The 20,591-nt window shown below is 44.0% G+C and overlaps 1 protein-coding gene across 2 annotated transcripts in view; it reads left to right on the forward strand.

Annotated features, from left to right (window-relative positions):
* kcnma1a (potassium large conductance calcium-activated channel, subfamily M, alpha member 1a) overlaps positions 1–20,591 on the forward strand; it is a 129,636-nt gene that overhangs the window by 104,461 nt on the left and 4,584 nt on the right. For both annotated transcript variants that reach the window (XM_041947962.1, XM_041947963.1), the window contains 9 exons: positions 2,741–2,834; positions 6,842–6,968; positions 8,170–8,394; positions 8,954–9,146; positions 12,954–13,067; positions 16,271–16,401; positions 18,669–18,863; positions 19,333–19,451; positions 20,177–20,401. In XM_041947962.1, coding sequence (XP_041803896.1) covers positions 2,741–2,834; positions 6,842–6,968; positions 8,170–8,394; positions 8,954–9,146; positions 12,954–13,067; positions 16,271–16,401; positions 18,669–18,863; positions 19,333–19,451; positions 20,177–20,401 — 1,423 coding nt within the window. The remainder of the gene's footprint in view (positions 1–2,740; positions 2,835–6,841; positions 6,969–8,169; positions 8,395–8,953; positions 9,147–12,953; positions 13,068–16,270; positions 16,402–18,668; positions 18,864–19,332; positions 19,452–20,176; positions 20,402–20,591) is intronic.

Below are 20,591 nucleotides of genomic sequence, written 5' to 3' on the forward strand. Positions count from 1 at the left end.
GTCTCTGCTTTGTTCTACCAGAAAGTGTGGCGCATCTGAGAAATAAAACTCAGAGACTTCTTATTAATTCATGTTTGTCACGAATGCAAAGTAAATGAACGTTTCAGTTGAAGCGTGTGCCGAGCAGATAAGAGATGTTGAGTTTCAACACCAGTTTTAGAGAAATGATAAATGATTCCTGCTTTATTGGCAGGAATTTTTGGCTTTCAGAAAATACTGAAACGAGGGAAATTGCAATCTTTTTCTCAGAAACGAGTGTTTATCTTTATACAGTTTGTTAAGTATCACATATTTATTTCAAGTTAGTGAGTTTGATTCTTATTTACCTATTGGCTTGTTACCATCCTACAGTAAAACGATGAATTTTAAGAGATTTCCCCTGAAATCTCTGATAAAACAATAATTCAAAACAAACAAACACAATTTTTCTACAGTTTAACACTGTAGTTAGCTCATTTATGAACATCAATACAGGCTTTCTCACACTTTTTATTCTCCATTGTTTGACAGTAATGGATGAAGTTAGACCATCTTTTCAAAACCGATCGGTTAAAACCACCGGCTGCACCTCCACCTCCATCACCTCAAATGCGTTCCTTCCCAACACCCTGCACCCCAACCAGGACCCCCTGGTCAACCCGGGCACAATCAACATCCCCCTTGTTAATAACCGTAAAGGAAGTCTGCTCCCCATGGGGCCGGGGCCTGGGGCTGCCCCCTCGAAACTGCGCCTCAGTATCTCAGGTCCTGGAGACGTGGCGGCCAGATCCTTGGCTGAGAGTCGGCTGAACCGGGCCCGCAGTCTGCCGGTGAAATACCGCTACCACCCCAGTAATGCCATGCTGCTCAGTCACAGTAGGCACTGTAGGTTGCCCCCTTAGCGGGATGCATCAGCCAGTAACCTCGCCTGTCCCGTCCCTTCATTTTGTCTCGTTTGCTGCATGACGGTTCACTCTGCTGGAGCTGCTACTGTTGTTGCTCCTGCTGCTTTGCACGGATTTGCCTGCTAGTGCAGTGGCTGCTACTGTCTACACTGGGGTGGGGGGCTTCCAAACTGAGCAGGGCTAAAATGTGTGACTTTAGACTTGACACAAAAGAGTTGCTTATCAGTATTTAGTTTCAGGCATGTTGCAGGACTTGTGAGCCCTCAGGATATTGACCTTTGGGAGCTGAAATAGAAATTTAAGATTTTAATCATTTACTGCGAAAGCTTTTATTACCCAGTGGCTGCAAAGCATTTAATTTTATTGTTGTGGGTGTAAGTGAGAAGTGTTATGCTTTTACTGTTCACAAATTAAGTTTAAACCAGGAGGAGTCTGTCAGACAATATGGCGAGGAATGCATATTTTCTGATGTGGTATTTTCAAAGTACATTAGAGAGAGAATTATTAGTAAAGTGGAAAAGTGCGTGTGATATTAGCTATTCTGAATGCCCAATTGCATAAAGGAAATGTCACAGAATGACATTTTATCAGAAGGCAAAGTCATATTTCTTATCTTTTATTAGCAGAATTAGTTGACAGCCTAGGATGGGTGCTCAGACAATAATGAATTTCCACATGCTTGGAATAGTCACGGCATGCAGCGTGCACATTGATTTGCACTAATATCATGCTGTGTTATTGATTTCTAACCAAAGGACTAATACGGGTTTGAAGTGACGGTGCACTTGGCATTTGCGCTGGGAGAGTGCAGAGTGGATAAGAGTATCTGGGTGCCTGTCTGAAAGCTCTTGAAACTCACAGACAGTAGTGTAGATCAGACTACTGTTAGCTTGACTGAAATCTTCAGACGACTGGGTCTGGCCTCACTCTGGCTGCTCTCTGTCGTCCTCTCTGTCTGACTGAGACTCGAGCAAAGTTTGAAAAATAGTGTTTTTATTCTCCCCCCCGTTTCTCAACACAAAAAAGCATAGTTGACAGGAAGCTGAACTTAAACCTGATCAAATAATCTTAAAAAAAACATGACAATGGCTCAGTGTCAAGTGTCAACACAGTAATGGACTATAATTAATCCTACAAAGATCATTAATTTTCTTGTAAACCTTTTTGTGCTGGAGGATGATGTGTATTTACTAGCTGCTTTGCAGATTCATAGTCCACTCAGTCATACCCTGTTAGCGTGCCCTGTCCTTAGTGATGTGTGTCTAGTGCTGGCATGGAGGTAGAACTGTAGACGAACCATTGTGCACTGTAGAACTGAAATAATGGGGCGGGGTCCAGATAGTTTTAATAAAAATAGAAACCATCTCCATAACCCTTATTTATGTCATTGTCATTGCTTTTGCCCGTGCCCCACTGACAATGACAGTCTGTACCATCACATGGCAATTAATGGTGGTGAGCATGGTCACTCTGATGCAGACTGCTAGAGGTCCAACCACCTGCACAATTTACAGGGTGTACTGAACAGATGCTGTAGTGTATTACTGAAGGCCCTATAAAAGTGCACCTAGAGGAGCCAAAAAAAATGGGGGTTTTGGGATGTGAGCCTTCCGTAACACTTTCAGGTCGTAAATAGCTTTTTTTTCTCCGTGGTCTTCTCCTGCCTTTCTCTGATTTACCACCCGTTACTAATGCTTTCTCTATATTTCCTCAATTTGACACTGAATTATTAATTTTCCTTATCTTCTGTTCAGTTTTTTTGTTTGCAATGATTGATTGATGTTTTTTCATGTCAGGTCCAGCACACATCCCCAACCACCTGTCTCTATTCTGACATTCTGTGCATGTGTTTTCAGTCGAAGACGAGCATCCATCAACTCTCTCGCCCAAAAAAAAGCAGCGCAACGGAGGGATGCGAAACTCACCCAACTGCTCGCCCAAAATGATGAGGTAAGAGACGCTGATTTTATTCTCCTTCCAGCCTTCAAACGGAGAGCGAGAGGAAGTCAGATGCGGGGAAGGAGGCAAGGGAGGGAGGAAGGGATGGAGGGATGTGCGTGCGTGCGAGATACTTCAGAGGCGGATGCTGCTGATGGTGAGGTGGTGGGAGTTTGGATGGATGGGAGGGGGCAAATTAGGGGTGGAAGAAGAAGGAGGTAAGAAACTCTGTGAGAGAAAGAGAGGGGAGAAGTGCCCTGTTAGGCTCTGGCTGTTTAGGATGGCATGCTGTCAGCTGTTAATGACAGAGCTGAAATAATATTTCTGTCATGAAAAGCGGCTGTGAGGAGCCGTTTGAAAACTCCTCTGGCTTTAAAGTCCCAGCTGTCACCTCCTCCGGTCTGGTCCACATGTGCTCCTTAAACAATGCTGGCACTAATGACACCAGCAACCAATCAGAGGGACCTGCATGGTTACTTTGCCCTCAGGCTACTCCTCTATTGTGGGAACCCCCTGTGAGTACTGTTTCTGGTACTTAAGGCCATATGTGAGATGTATCATCACAATCAAATATGAATTCAAATATTACCTTCCTTTTATCCTGTCCTGTGGAATTAAATTGCTGTTAATTGATTTTGAAAGATAAAAGGGCCAGGTTTTTGTGCTCCTCTGGCTGCGAGGCGGGGTTAGCAACACGACAGCATGGAAAATACAGGGAGGCCGAGCTGTGCGGATTGGGACAGCAGCATGACGGCGTGGTGGGGAAGATCTGACAGGACAGGAACACTCATAGCTACGCAACCCTGCTCTTAATGAGAGTAAGTGTTATGGCCGTCATCTTTATGACTTTACAATAGGAAAATCTGAAGAGAGAGCTGCTCGGTTTTTGCCACACACACTGTCACTGTTAGTATTTACGCAGTGAAGCTGCACTGCAGTAGAAGTAAATAACTTATATTTTCTGTATGAAATTTAAATCCCTTGAAGCAAAAGAAAAAATTCTGTTATATTTGCAGAATGTTTCATTTCTGCAAATAAGAGTAATATATACAAATATATATATAAACACAACATAAAATTGTTTCATTTTTGATCATTTAACTATTTCACCTCAGTTTTCACTTGGTATGCATTTTTTTACGGTTATTATCGCGGTGTCCTTACAACCAAACAGATTTCTTTGTATGTCGGTCCTGCTAGCTTCCCTTAGGCAGCGTTCCTCCTACATGCCTGTGCAATTTTGTCCAGAATACTTGTCGGCCTCCCCCTCAGTTCTCCAGAAAACAAGCACTTAATAAGCCTTCACACTTGCCGAACCAATAGCCCAACGCAGAGTCATACCCTTCAGTCTAGTTTGCAACGGAGCATCATTTCAGATGCCCTCGCTCAGAGGGAGAAAACTGCTACAAAAACAACAAGACACTGGCACATTTCCAGCTAACTGCTTGTTTAAAAGGCTGTTTAGTTTGCCTAACTTAAAGCACAAAACCTTTTCTTCTCTTCCCTTTTTGCTTAGGAGACGGTCCCTGTTTGCCATGTAATATATGCATCTTTGCTTTGATCTCACAGTGATAATAATTCTTGCGAGTTATTTACTCAGTTTTGAAAACGCTTCAAAGCGATGTCAAAGTTTTCTCTGCTTTAGGGGTGCTTCTGTATTCTGCTGGCTCTTGGGTACTGGGATGACAGGTCCTCTGTTATAGGTGTAGATTTTTTTTTTTTCCAAGTCTTAGCCCTCAGCAAAACATCAAATTACCCATCACAGTCCACAGCCCCCCTTTCACAGCTGCCCCCGTCAACATATAATACCATATATATTAAACAGTTGTGCTTTACAAGGTGTGTTTTATGCACAATGAAAAGTGATTGTTTGAGGTAGCCTTAGGGAGACTTTATTCTACAAGCAAGGAGGGGGAAAACACAGTAGAGAGCTAGCAAGAGAGCAAGCATACGTATCAAGTATGGTTTTTACAGGACTCGCAGCCTGAAGGCCTTTGTAAATAAATAATGATCAACAGATTGGCTGTGGGCTTTTGAAAAGCATGCCTTTGTCAGTTTGCATGATGGGGAAAATTTTCAAAGCAAGAGGCTGCCTTCGTAGTCTGGCAGAGAGGGATTGGGGGAGCACGCCCATCCCCGGCTTGTGACTGCAGAGTGATACACTGGAATAACTCAACTCTGTTTGAAATATATACTGAGGGAGGGAGGGAGGAAGAGAAAGAGGGGGTGAGACACTGGAGTGAGACATGCTGTAAGGGAAATATGTGTCCTATATAAAAGTGCATCTGATAAAATATTGTATCTCACGCAGGGAAAATATTTGCTTTGCAATCCAATGCACTGTAAATGTATTCAGTTCAGAAACGTATTATTGTTTGGGGAACTTCTAATAATTAAATGTAGAAAACAAATATTTCTGGAATTAATTTAGAAATTAAAATCTGTGCATTTTTGTAAACACTAACAGTGACATTTAATCACAGCCTGCATCCTGGCTGACCTGCCCTCATTATGGCTGTGTCGCTGGCATTAACATCATGGCATTTACACCATTCCCGCAAACCTTTTTGACGGGTCATGACTGACAACATGCATCCAATCGCAGAAGATGTCACAGTATCATCCGCAGCTGATATCCCTTGGGCGTGGCACCGCGGCTCAGACGTCATGTCTGCTCTCCCCGAGTCTTGTGGTAGGTTCAACCCGAGGCAGAGAGAAGGCAGAGGGAGAAGGAGGTGTGCGGCGCCTGTGACAGGCTGCCAGTCACGCCGCTGACAGCTCTGTGAAAGATAGCTGTCTTGGCAGAGAGAGCTGGAGCGGCAGCCCGCCTGCATGCGCCAGTCAGCCCCTGTGTGGAGGCGAGCGGAGCTGAGCTGAGCAGATTGAAGTGACGGGGGCTCTGTGGAGTTGATTGGCGCAACACGCGCCTCTGGATGAAAGATTCAGGCTGAGTGTAAAAACACTAAATGCTGTCAGTGTTATTATCACCTGCACCAACTGATAGAGGGAAGAGAGGTGGGGAGAGAGGGTGGCTAATTGACAGCTTTTTTTTTTTTTTTAACTTTTACTTTTCCTGCGATGGCATGCAACCCAAATGCAGGCTGAAGGAAGAGGCAACATCAAAGCCTTGTCAGTGAATGACAGTGTTGATAGAGGAGAGAGTGATACTGAGAGAGATGTATGTCAAATTCTTGAGATGTTTTCTCCCATATTGCTCAAATGTCTGTCTCTGCAGTTCCCTGTTTTTGGAGTCTGTACAGTGCTGCTTTAACCGAGGATTTCATTATTTGGGTTGAACTGTAAATAAAAATACATTTGCATTGCTGTTAAACAAGCAATGTTCATTGAGGAGCAGCACTAAATGTTTGCATTTTTGTCCTGACTCAGAGTTTTAGGTGAAATTTTCTGGATTGCCTTCAGAGGAACTGCGAGAACACGTCTCGTAGGATAAGTGCATGAACAAGGGAGGCGGTATAACAGGACTGACAGGAGCCCTTTCATGGTCAGTGTTACAGTGGATAAAACTCAGCAGCCCACTGCTGTGGATTAGCCTGTTTGGTTGTGACATGCTGTTGAAACATTAATGGCCATCAGCTGGGAAAGCAAAATGTGATTGGGCAAATTCCTGAAATATTTAAAGTGTGAGCCTGTTGGAGCTTTTACTATTTGCGCCGCATGGCGTCAGGAAGTGGAAGAGAGGGTAAAAGCTGGTAATTGGCCTTGTGTTGTCATGCCATTCAGTCACTAGCACTCAAGTCTTGCTGTTCTCTGCACCACTGCGAGCCCCAGAGTCTTTGAGTTTTCTGATGACTTGATATCAAGGACAAGAAGGAGTGGAGCGATATGGTCGTTATGAGCCCCACAGTATGCAGTGCAGTAGAGTTTAATGCTGGGAGAACGGGATAGACTCTTAATATGTTGTATTAACACTTTTTACCTCTTTCTTGTCACCAATTCATCCACAAGGCGACAGTCGCTTCACAAAATGTTCTGATGATGAGTATGTTCTGTTTCCTCAGTCGACACGACCCCCTTCTGATCCCTGGGAATGAGCAAATCGAGAACATGGACATGAACGTGAAGAGGTATGACTCGACAGGGATGTTTCACTGGTGCCCATCAAAGGACATCGAAAAGGTCATCCTGGTGAGTGGTGCAAAGAGCCGTGTCACTGCAGTCCTATAATATATAATATGCAAAAAAAAAGAAAAGAAAGCTTAAGTAAGTATGCTCAGGAGTGAAAGTTTCCTCGCAATATTGTAGTAACACAATCACATACTAATATGTATTGAAATTTCTCTCACTGCCTCTCTGTTGTTTCAAGGTGAGTTTATTGTTTCTTTATATATCCACCAAGGATCTGTGAGCAGCATTTCAACGCTCCACGCATGGGTTTGCTCAGGTGCTTTAAGAAGGCAGTTTGTAAGCGTTTAGGCTCGTGCATAATTAGTCTGGGCGTGGTTAACCCTGCCCAAACACAGCCGCCTACTGTACACTTAGCATTTAAGCATGTGCTGTATATGTGTTGCTGTATTTCTCTGCTGCTCTTGAAAGGTTTAACTGAGACTTAAAAGACGTTCCTGCGTGAGTGAAGCCACCAAGAAAAAGATGTTCCAGATGTGGAAATAATCAGTAATTGACAAAAATGTTTAAACTGAAAGTACGAGCAAATTTGCAGCAGCGCTCCTCATAAACAAAGACACAGTTTTAGCTCCGACCCAGCCGGTGTCGTAGTGGCATTCAGTTTACTTTGCGCACGCCCAAACTTGCAGTCGAACGCACATCAAGCGTGGTGTGACAGGCGACAGATCTTGAAAGCAGGGCACTGCATTGCTCTTTCTCGACATGAACTTCACACAATAGAGGAGCTTTGTTTATTTATTTACCTCTCTGATTTATGACAGGGGCCTATTCATACATACTGTATGTGCCTAAAATCTTACAAACTGCATTTTTTGGCCTGATTGAATCGGCTGCCCGTTGACAAAAAGACCACGTGTTTTGTTCTTGTTTTTGGTCCGATTAGCCAATAAACTGCTTATAAACAGAATAGTGGTTAACCAAACTTTTATGTGTAAATAGTAAGGCCTGTAAGTCGAATGCTTTAATTATGAACTAAAATAGTTGGTTAACAAACTATTTAATGTGAGTTTATAACAGTTTATAACACTGTTTAAACTGGAATTACCTCCTGCACATTAACCAGTCTTCTGATGACTAATCTCTATTCTGTAAATGTGCGTTTGTCTCTGTGTGTCTCTTCCTCTCTTCTCCGGCTGCACTCCTCCTCCTCACCCCTTTCTCTCTGCTCTTCCCCCCCTTCCCTGCATCCCTGTGTTCCCTGCAGACCCGGAGCGAAGCTTCCATGACAGTGCTGAGCGGCCATGTGGTGGTCTGTATATTTGGGGATGTCACGTCCGCTTTAGTGGGGCTGCGAAACTTGGTGATGCCTTTAAGAGCCAGCAACTTCCATTACCACGAGCTAAAGCCTATCGTTTTTGTGGGCTCGCTGGATTACCTGCGGAGAGAGTGGGAAACTTTACACAACTTCCCCAAGGTCTCCATATTACCTGTGAGTGCACCAGTCCTCCACCGCCGGAGACACATTTGAACCACAATCTCTGTTCAGCTAACAAAGCACTGACATTTCACATTTCACACGCACATCCTGAGAGCGATTTTCAGTTTGATTTGATCAACTCAATTGAATGATCACTCCATGAGAGAGCAGTCAGCCCGCCTCCCCCACCCCCGATCCAGAGCAGTGACACATCCTGCATATCCAAAGTGGAGTTTATGTGTGTTGCAGCTGCGGTGCCCATCACAGATGGCGTGGCTTGCTGCCTTAGAGCTTGTTAGGCCTGGCTTGACTGATGATCAGAGGAGAATCCCAAACACAGCCCTCAGCGCAGGCTAGCCTTTAGATTAGTCCATGTCTCTGACTCTCCAGTGCCCAGTTAGATCAGTGGAATGTCATCGCCTCAAAACAAGAATACTTGTTAACTAATTTCCCAAAGCTCCACTCCGCTCACTTCTGAAATTTGTTTTTCTCTCCCCCATGTCTGTCTGTTCTCTGCGTTTTGCTGTCTCTCTCTCTCTCTCTCTGTCTCTCTGTTCTCCTCACCCTGAAGGGTACACCATTAAGTCGGGCAGATTTAAGGGCTGTCAACATCAACCTCTGCGACATGTGCGTAATACTGTCAGCCAATCAGAACAATATCGAAGATGCCTCACTGCAGGATAAGGAATGCATCTTGGCGTCACTCAACATCAAATCTATGCAGTTTGATGACAGCATCGGGGTCTTACAGGCTAATTCCCAAGGTAAGGAGCGTCCTATTAGACTCCATGTGCACTGCTGCCCAAAGGGGACAGGATGTGGCAGGGAGGAAAGACGGCAGTGAAAGATGGAAAAAGAATGGAGGAAAAGAGCTGGGGTGGGATGAGAAGGCCACACAGGAGGGATGGATGTAGTCCGTCGAGCACAGAGTCTGCTAAGTGCTCTTAATTAGTGAGTAAGTAGCATCTACAGAATAGACTCACTTTACTGTAACTCCCGAAGATGCGCACTCACACAAAACATTGTGTTGATTGCTTCGTCAAACCTTTGAAGAGTGTTTACTCCACGTAATTTTCTGATCACTTCAGTCTTGTCCCTGGTAATTACATGCTGCTAAACCTCCTTGATAATATTTTTTAACGATGTAATCAACATGACTGTGTCATTTGATGTTGTTCCCCCTGATCTGGTGTCTGGCAGATTGTCTGGAACAGATTGTTGATGTTTGCAGACAAACACACGAACCTGGCATCCCATCAGGCCTCATCATCATTAAGCAGCTAGTACAAATCACCAGGCAGGCCAATTCAGCTGCTCCTCATTAGTCACAACAAAACAGCGACACATGCACGTACACACACCTTGGTGCTTGAATGCGTTCCACACACACACACGCACACACATTCATGCCAGCGCTGCCTATCCACTCACATCCACAAACAGGTAATCCTCAGTTTATGATTAGCCCGTAAGGCATGACATGCCTTGAGCTCAATACTATTTAATGCCACCACAGTGACTGTTGTAAATACAAATCAAAGCTGAAGGTCCAAGAGGCCATTATTTTTTAGTGCGGAGCACTTCCACATGCTTTAGGAGAATGCCAACGCTGTTATTTCTCCAGCCTTGAGTGAGTGATGTGCTGTCGATAGCGGTGCCACCAAGGAACAATAAGCAGGGGTAAATCTTAGAGCACGCCGCTCTGGGGAGCAGTATTCACAGAAAGCCACCTCGATATGGAAGCCCACTAGCCTATATCCTCTCCCAGGGTCGATGGATGGAGCCTATTGTCATCAATAATTGGGTCTTACATCAGCCACCCATTTCAGTGATAAATACTTCACTTTAGAAAACACACACACACACGTGCGCTGCAGTGACATGCAATCATGCATACACAAGGACCCACACGCACATACCCAGACACCGCTATTGTATCATAGGTATTGCTTTGGGGATTCCTCCCCCCTAGCGATGCTCCCATTCAGACACCGTCTGTGGAATTTAAGACAAGAAGGTGCAAATGAATAAGTAAACACGCTCTTTCCTGGGGGAGAGCTTCTCACGGCTGCTGTAGCATGTAGTCAACCACAGAGCATAGCTGTGCCCGTGGGGCTACAAGGAAAAGGGGGTATGTAACCCAGATCTCACTTGTCTATTGTGCGTTGCAGCTGAACAGACGAGGTTACAGCCTCACAGTAGATGAACACGCTTTGTGTGTGATCAGGCTGGCTTTCTAACTGCAACATCACAGAAATTACGAGAAAAAAAATTGTGATATATATATATATGTATGTTTTGGTTTTTTTTTTTTAGCAAAAGGGCTAAAGGTTTAATTGTATGAAGCAATACAGGAGTGTTTTATGTGTCATAGACGAGTGTTTTATGGTGGAATTAAATTCCTGCATGACTTCACTTTTAGAACTGTGATCAGGGAGATGAACACATTCGAGCTCCTCTGAGTTCGCAGCACTCTGGCTCCGTCTTAAGAAGACACGCAGCACTCTGTTTTGGCGCTCACCAGCTCTCATTGCAACTTTTGAGCTGTTTGTAACCTAACAGGATTTGAAAGCAGCTCAGCAGCAGGCCTCGTGTTCTCCCTGTTCTGCTGTACACTCGGCACAGAAACGGAAACTGTTCCTCCGCGGCTCTGTACTGTCTTCATGTTCGCTATCATACAAGAGCAACATTTTAGAGGCAGTACCCAAAAAACTTGCTGTCACTCTCCGGTGGAGTAAACATCATCCTTTATGGACATCGACAAAATGATGTTCGCACTGTCTGAGCTCATGCTCCCTGGTTGACTCAGAGTGTCAAACCTCTGCTATTTCCAAGTTCAATAATTGGTGTAACAAGAGTTATGATTATCCGTGCTTCAGTTCAGTGTGTGCTTCTCGCTGTGTACTAAACTATTTGGTGTCTTTTCTGTTGCAAAGGGCTGGGAGATCTCTTTTGTAATGTAAGCAGCTCATTGAGTTTCTTGACAGGAAAGGCACACACACACACACACACACACACACACTCACACACAGAGAATTTGCAGTCCTTTTAAAACTTTGTGACCTGAATATATTCCCTGCATTATGTTTCCTTGGTAGTGGCACTATAAGCTGGCGTTTTGCTGTAGTCAGCACTAAATGATGGATGTCAAAACACAGTTGATGCATTATGCATATAGCATTACAGATTTAAGGTGTTTACTTGTCACTTTGAGGAAATGCAAAAATGTGAAGTCATGTGAATTCATACCCCTGTCACCAGCACTTGTATTTCATGGTTCTCAGCCACGCCATTTCCGATAAAAGGTTTTCAGGATCCACTTCGCCAATTTTATTGTAACAAAATGAACAACATATAAAATTTATGTCTGCCCGTTGATGGAGGGACGTGAATGCTAAATATGTCTTAGCTGACCCCTAAAAGCACAGTATCTGTATTGCAGATTTTTAGGCAGGTGCCTTGTTCACTCATCCTTCTCCTCCTCCTTCCTTGCTTTTTTTTTCTGTCAATCCACACATTTATGACACAGAAGGCACACATCAACATCTTCATGCTGACTGAGCTGACATGCACTATGTGTAATGGTATTGATACGGAGTTCCAGGTCAGGGCCTCATGCTGATGATACATCAGTAGTAAAAGACATTTATGAGACATGCAGGTTTTTGCTTGGGCTGCATTTTTCTTTACATAGAAAGAAAATGCAGTGTACAATACTGCTCTGCAAAGTCCAAAAGAACAGAAAAGAAGACTTAAGACCAGAATTAATCTTTTTTTGTCTGTCTTGCCAATTATTCTGCTGTGGAAATGTATATTTTCTGAGAGATGTCAGATTTGCAGTAGGCTAAACTACTGGACAGACTGAAGTGACGGCACAGTGGTTGTGTCATCTGTGGGCTCTGCACTCTCTGTCACAGAGAGACCAACTAAATGGCTAAAACAACAAGAGAGCTATATCAAGTTAAAGCTAGTGCATGTGGTAGCCACAGGCAGCCTGAGGGAAAGCTAAAACTAAAGTTGCTGGATTTTCCCCCACTTTGATGAACTGACATGCTGGCAATTCAGCTGGTTAATCCGCATAAATACATGAAGCAGCGTCTAAATCCAATCAAGATGGAGAAAAAAAACCCCCAACTAAACTCCTGCTAAAGCTAACCAGCTTAGCAGATCTCAGTAACTGCCATCTCAGCTTCTGATCCACTGGGATAAACACGTTTTAAATGTATTAGATTGTAAATTAATTTACTATGTTGATTTCAGAATAAGCAAAAATTTTGAGCTGCAGCTAAATTCTATCAACTCTTAGCAATCAGAATGAAGTTCACTCTCTCAAACTAATTAGTTAAATGGCCGGGAGAGCTGAGAGAACACATTTTGTTGTTGGATATTGTGTTTCTCCCCTCACAGATTAGCCGAAGCCATAGTGAAGCATAAAAATGCAAAGGGAGGATTGCAAACTTTCAATCAGTTCAACAGTTTGTATCCAGCCTCAGAAAACTTTTTTTTACTAAACTTAACTTCTTCTCTGGTCACTTATTTGCTGATTCTGTAAATCTGCGTGTGGTTTTCAGGTTTCACGCCTCCTGGAATGGACAGGTCATCTCCAGACAGCAGTCCAGTACATGGCTTCGTGCGTCAGGCTTCTGTCACCACCGGATCCAACATCCCCATCATCACAGAACTAGGTAAAACTGTTTCCACCCACCTCAAATGCAAGTTTTGCATGCCGTACCCAATAACCTCAGATCAACTCATTGTTCATTGGCAGACAGAGACTCATAGAGCTGATAATCCAAGACTAAAGCATCATGCTGCTACCAAAAGTTCCAACTCATTCAAGGTCAACTGGACTCAGGAATGCTGGTTGTGGAATTTTTGTTCACTTTCATGTCGGTAGCTTTGGCCAACTCAAGTTCATATTCATATGTGAATCACTGGACCTGGCTAGCTTTTGTCAAGCGGTATTAATGTTAGCTGCAAGGGCTGGGAAATGTCTGCACACAATGTGGACTACTGTAACTTAAGGATGTCAGATGGGCATTTTTAGGACTGTAGCTACATCTCCAATTTGTCCACTAATGCACAAGAGAAACTCAGCCTGATGGAGAGGGTGAGAGAGGAGGAAACGGTACGAGAGTGAAAAGGTAGAGGAAGGGGAAAAAAAAACTGCCTTGGTTGCAAAATGGGTCCATTTATTAATAACAATGGCAGTGGCTGTATTCCCACTGGTGGTGGGGACTCATGAAACTTTCAGATCTCTGAGGGGCCTTCTAAAGCAGCAGAGACTGGCTACTCTGTCTCCCCTGACCCAATTAGGGAGCAATGGAGCATGAGGCCAGCTAAGAAAAGGCCAGAAAGAGAAAGGAGCCACCTAATGCTACTTGTAACCGGGCCAGCCATTACCTGCAGAGAGGCTCTCCCATTAGACTGCTGGTCACATGCGTAATCATCGCAGCCACATGCCATCCGCGGCAGACTCACGGGTCGCTGTCCTGGACTCAAACGCCAGAAGCTCCGGCGTTGTGCCTCTGCTTGCCCGTAGCTAACGAGTTTCACAGCCACAGCAACACTAGGTGCGATAACGTTGTCCTTCAGGAGAGGAAGAAGTATGAGCACGCAGGGGAGAGCGTGGCTGCATGTCTCACTGGAACCATACACAGTAATTACACTGTCATATGTCCAGTTTTCAGTGCCAGGAGCAGATTAAAGTGTAAAAACATGCCTCCTCTGAGTTGCTTGATCAATTTTGTTTGTGCGGCGTGTAAAGTAGGTGTGTTTACGGATAAGGCCGTGTTTATCCCTTTCACTGTCTTACCATGTAATAATGTATTGTTGTTGTAGAGGTGTAGCGGCGTGACAGCTGCGGCTTTGGTATCCGCCGCGCACTCTAATCTAGGGCGCTTTACTCTTAGATACCGGACAGCCATGAATGTCTCGGGGTAATTCCGGACTTGACATGAGTAGTCTGAGACAGCGAATTGCCTTTATTGCGGTCTTTGAAACTGTTTCAATAACGACACCATTTCTCCCCTTCCCTGCACTGTCTCATCACCATTAGCTAAACCTGGCAAACTACTACCATTGGTTTCACTCAGTCAGGAAAAAAAAAGTGGAACCAGCATACAAATGATAACAGAGCTGGGTAAGCCGAGCCTTTGTCCTCTGCTGCCGTTCGTTCCCTCGCTCCGCCGCTCTGCTCCTCATCAGCTTGTCTTGATTTATCTGGCTGCAGTCAAGGCCCTCGCTGCTCCCATGGCTTCACTTTGAACACATTTTTATTCTTCGTTCTGGTTGAAATTGACTGTCTTGTTTTGGCCCCTTTTTAATGATTTTTTTTTTTTTTTTCCTTTTTTGGGTTTTTTTTTTTTTTCTTTTTTCCTCCAGTTGCGTTTGCAGAGCATCACTAGGCTTTTGATCATGCTCTGTCTGTCCTTGTGGCTGTTTTCATAGCAACACTCACCCCCCTTGCCCCTCCAAACACACACACACACACACACACCCAGTTCACTCCTTTGGCCCGGGCCCGTTTGCATCAGCCCCTTGTCTCTTTGACTGACATTTCTGTTCCACAGCGCACAGGAAGCCTGGGAAGAAATCAGATATCAAAAACAAAAAAACTCCAGATCAAACCATCTTTTAAGCTGTTTATTTATTTTTTAAATTCATTTTCCAGTTTCTTTTCTTCTCCTCCAGACCGTATCTCTGAAGCTCAGATATCGGAGGAGTCGAGCAAAAACTTGTGTGATGCTCGTTTTTCAAGCGGTTCATAGACCCTTCACTGCCCGCCGCTGCTAAGAATACAGTCTCAGGAAAAAGACACGCACTGCAGGGAGCACTTGGTGTTTTTTTTTTTTATTCTACCACTGATGCCACACAAGAAAGACTTCATTTTTCTTTCAGTTTTTGGGTTATTTTCATGCCCGCTGTGCCATTAGATCATTTAGCAGATCTGATTTCTGATTAATCATGAGCTCAAAAAAGTGTGTTGTTACCTGGCTTTAATTTGACTTTCAGGGCACAGGTAAATATTTGAGATGCATTTGATAGACGTGATGATGTGACAAACACATTCATCAAGGAAACCTCTGAAAAACATAGCATGAATTTCTGAGTGCATGGTTTCTTTCATGTGACGTAGTAGCCATTGTTGAAGTCTCACTTTTCCCATTTACTGGAAACAAGTTAAGAAATACCTCTATTCTGTTTTTCAGATAAAATAATCTGATTTTATTCTTTATGGATCACTGTCTCTTCACTGACAATTAGTCTGTTTGCGTGTGTTTGTATTGCACTGATGAAGATACAGAGGCACCAATGCAGAATACATGTATGATTGATTCAGAATTGGGGACTTCTACAATGGTTATCAATGTGTATGCATAGTATACTTCAATATTTTCTCCTAAAGTCGTGGTTTGTCTCAATGTATGAAATGCACCCTGCATGTGATATAGTAATAATAATCAATAATATAATCTTTTCTCAAGAAGTCAAAAGCACTTTTTTCACCTTCCAGACAATTAAACAGCACATGGACAGAAAAATAACAGATTACAGTAAATCAAAAGCATGTCAGTTGTTTGGAGAAAGTTCTTGTATAATTTTGAAAATATTTGCAACTGTAAAAACTGCAAAGTGTCAAAGCAAAATATAATGTGCATCTGATGTTACATTATATTAAAAGCTGGATCAATACCTGTATACCTGAGATGTTTCTGTTACGTTACCATGATTTCGCTGAAATTTTCCAAATATAGTTTAACATAAACAAAGAATTCTGTGTTTCTGAACTCTCAGGTGTGTTGGTGTGTGTGTGTGTGGGTTTTTTTTTTTGCTCATGCCTCTTCACAGTGCCCGTCTCTAACTCCCTCTCTACCCCCTCTCTCAGTGAACGACTCAAACGTTCAGTTCCTGGACCAAGATGATGATGACGACCCAGACACAGAGCTGTACCTCACTCAGCCCTTCGCCTGCGGCACCGCCTTCGCTGTCAGTGTGCTCGACTCCCTGATGAGCGCGGTGAGCTCTCAAACGCGCCGCGCGCCCGCCGCGTGTTTTCCAAACCTCCGAATCACTTCTCAAAATCACACATTCTGCATGCATGTGTTTTATAATTCTGATTTCCTGATTACTCTGTGTTTGGACTCTACAACCGAGTAATAATCCAAATTTCAAAGAGAGAACATAGAAAGAAAGCTTCACACTGGAGACGCTGAGCCCACTGGGTAATAATTGCGTGTTGTTGCACTGGTAGAAAGGATGAGTGAAAGAGGTGAGAAACTTCGAAGTGAGTCAGACTGGAAAGATGGACCTGAGAAAACTCAACCCCAGACTGTAGTGAGTTTTTCTTTATTTTGCATCGTTGGTGGTCGTGACTTTACTCTTTCATAAACAATTCTTCAGACAGATCAGTAGTTGCCGTTAACTGTACGACTATGAGATTATGTGCTAGCCTCTACAGCTGGTGTAAATCAAAGACGTTCACCCAGCAGAGAAAATTGGGCAAGTTTAGCCATGATTTTCAGCAGATGCCTGTTTTGGCATTCGAAGTAGACAGTAGTTGGTAAATGAAATGATACAGTACATTCATCACACAGCCCCGCCAACTCCACTGACATCAAAAGGGAAATTGTTGGCACCCCTCCTCATCTTAAGTATTATGAATTTAACTTTCAACGGCCTTATTAGATATTTTAACGTAAGCAGGTGTTAAAGGCTAGCGTAATGGTGATGACACAAGCTTGGCTGTAACAGGCTAAAGAAAAACTCTTTCATCTTTTGACCGTGTCAGTGGAGATAAGATAAAGGAGGATGCGGGGAAGGGGGGGGGGGCTCCTCTACACCTCATTTTTCCTCTCCTCCATTCTCATGACCAACTGTGGTTTTCCCTTTGGTGCTGTGATGGCTTAATTCCAGCAGCCCTCTCGGTGAGTGAGGGGTTAGAGGGGCGTGCAGAGCCGAGCTGAGCAGGGAGTAGAGCAGGCGTCAGCTGTAGTCTGGCGCTGGTCAGAGGTGAAGCCAGCTAATGGACAGTGCTCATCCATCATGAGGCTCTGCAGGCCTGTCAGGGGCCCGGGGAGAGGAGCTGCCACTCTGGCCCGGCTGCCGAGTGACATCGGCTGTCTTCAGGCGCGGCAAAAGCAGGTCCTGATCGGCTTGAAGGACAAGAGAACCTGACACCCGCAGAGAGCAGTCAAATCGCTGTTTGAGAAGGGAACCGGACATCATACAGCGTTGTAGAACAGTGTTCCTTCAGGAAAGAATAGTGCTGATCCCTCATATACTATGATTATCAAGATGTCACTTTTTACAGTTTTTACAGCGAATAACTAAAGGGTGGGTCACCCAATTTACGCTAAAATATACATCTCACTTGTCTCCAGAGGTATATAATCATGCAGATGGTTTTATTTACTTTTATTATTTTAAGAGATCCGTCCTGTGATTGCTGCCTCCACCCCAAAACAGTGCAGGGAAATGGACATTTAAAGCATCAAGAGCAGCATTTCTTGCTGTGTCTTTGCAGCATTACGATCTGGTTCAGGGACAGAACCCTGCAGGACTGATGGTCTCGCTACACAATGGTCTCTTCTCCTTGCTGCTGTCGGGAGGCGCTGGTGCAGCCTGAGGAGCAGCACAGAGAGGCTAACAGGCTTTTATCCATGAAGACGGTTCATCTCTATGTCCACCAGTCAGTTCAGATCTACTCTGCCTGTTTTCCTGGTTCATGGTGATGCAGCGTTTCACTACACATTCTGTTTGTGTAACGCTGCATTTAGCAAATAAAGACTGATTTGATTTCGTTGCTCCGTCCGGATAATCCAGAAATCATCGTTGTGTTATTGTGTTAAAGTAGGTCCAATAAAAACTTTCTTCAGCCAGGTCTGCAGACATTTCTGTCTGCTTCTGTTGAACTTCTGTAATGCAATTTCTCATTGTTGTAAACACCACTGCTGTATTTGGGTTGAGGCAGAAATCTCAGACAGACGTTTAAAAACCAAAACTAGCTGCATGGCCACAAAGCACTCGAGGTAAATGAAAATTGTTTTTTTTTTTTCTAATTTTGATGAACTGAGCCTTTTAAAGCTACTGAAAATATGGGGTCATAGGAATGGTCCTCAGTAATTTTCCAGGGCCTTCCTCCTCACCTCCCAGTCAGCTCTATGTGAACAGACAGGCTGAGGGTTGACATAATAGGGGCTGCGCTTTCGTCCCACATCTGCCACCTCCCGACTTGTGACTCTAATGGCGTCTGCTTACAGATATCCCCTCTCTCCTCTCCCCAGACGTACTTCAATGATAACATCCTAACGCTGATCCGGACGCTGGTCACAGGGGGAGCCACACCAGAGCTGGAGGCCCTGTTGGCTGAGGAGAACGCTCTCAGAGGGGGCTACAGCACACCGCAGACACTGGCTAACAGAGACAGGTGTCGCGTCGCCCAGCTAGCCCTCTACGACGGGCCATTTGCCGACTTGGGGGTAAGTGGATGTTTAAGCAGAGATGACACGTTTTGGCACTACCCAGCAGCACACATCTGGCCGCCTCCGCTCCTCGCGGTCCTTAATCCGATGTGAAGAACAGTGATCACGCAAAGCAGGCCTTAGTGGGTGGAGAGGGAAGAGGGCTTTAGCGAGAACAATGAACACCACCAAGGAAATTCCAAGTTTAATTGGTTCCAACCTTGTTTTTACAGATTTTTGTTATTGTTATGCAGAACTTTCAATACTGAAGTAATTTAGTTTTTTTCTTGGATGAATTATGGCATCATTTTAAAACATTGTTGATGGTCACAGTCTGCCAACAGTTGACTCGCAAGCAAAACACTCTCAGCAATGCAGAACATTGAATTTTAACTACAGCTTTACAGAGAATGTATTTACTTTAACTGATCCAGGTCACCGTGCTGACCTGCCGCTCACTGACGGTGTCTTTGCTCTGTGTCTTCAGGATGGCGGCTGCTACGGGGATTTATTCTGTAAGGCGCTGAAGACGTACAACATGCTGTGTTTTGGCATCTACAGATTAAGAGACGCTCATCTCAACGCACCGAGCCAGTGTACAAAACGGTACAATTCCTGCCTTCACTCTGTGTTAAAATGAACAGTCCGATGTAATGAAATGAGCGATTAGGGCTATAGATACGCAATTAATCCCAAAGGGAAATTTGCAGTGTCACAGCAGCTACTGCACATAAATCACAAAGCCAAATGAGTGAAGTGACAAGCTGGTACAATTAAAAGGCCAAATTGCAGTATATACAATAAAACAGACTAAATCTGAAAACTTTAAAAAGGACAATAGACACTAAGGCAAGGACTATAATGTTAACATGTTAACTCTAACATGTATAAACTGAAGATATACTGTACAAAGACAGTTATATAATGTAATATACTGTCATATAAAATGTGCATTAGTGCAGGTTAAGTAGATATTGCTCTAAGCTGTGCAGTAAGGTGCATAATTCTCCTTGCATATTAAACAGAATTAATTATGTATTGTTAAATAAACTCATTACTAATGTAATACATGTGGCATTTTTTAATTACATTAATTTTCATTAGAATGCATATGTATATGCAGTGTTAATTCTTAAAATCCTCTAATTTGTACATGGAATATATAGTATTTTGCAGTATATTTTCTGTTTTCTACCTAAGGTGAATTTACACATTAATATGTGCAGACAGATGAATCAAATTTCAATGTTTTGATCCATCCGTCACGATTTGCTGCTTCCCCACGAGGATCGTGCAAGTTTAATCTTTCCAAACGTTTGTTTTCTGGGCAGGTACGTCATCACGAACCCACCGTATGAGTTTGAGCTCGTGCCCACAGACCTGATCTTCTGCCTCATGCAGTTCGACCACAACGCAGGCCAGTCTCGGACAAGCTTGTCCCACTCTTCCCACTCCTCCCATTCCTCCAGCAAAAAGAGCTCCTCCGTCCACTCCATCCCGCCCTCCAACCGGCAGAACCGCAGCAGTAAGACCCGGGAGGCCCGCGACAAACAGAAGTACGTGCACTCACGTGTCCTGTGGCGTTTCAGCCTGCATGTTTAGTGTTTCCTACCTGACCTGTATCTTATAGGTGTGTGTGTTTGTGTGCAGACTGTGGTGAACACATGCACTGATAAACACTGCGTACTGTGCGCTTGTGGTTCGTTTGTGTGATCTGTGATCTGTGCTCTGCGTCCATGTCCGGTG

The sequence above is a fragment of the Chelmon rostratus genome, chromosome 11, assembly GCF_017976325.1.
Source record: "Chelmon rostratus isolate fCheRos1 chromosome 11, fCheRos1.pri, whole genome shotgun sequence".
Classification (NCBI taxonomy): domain Eukaryota; kingdom Metazoa; phylum Chordata; class Actinopteri; order Chaetodontiformes; family Chaetodontidae; genus Chelmon; species Chelmon rostratus.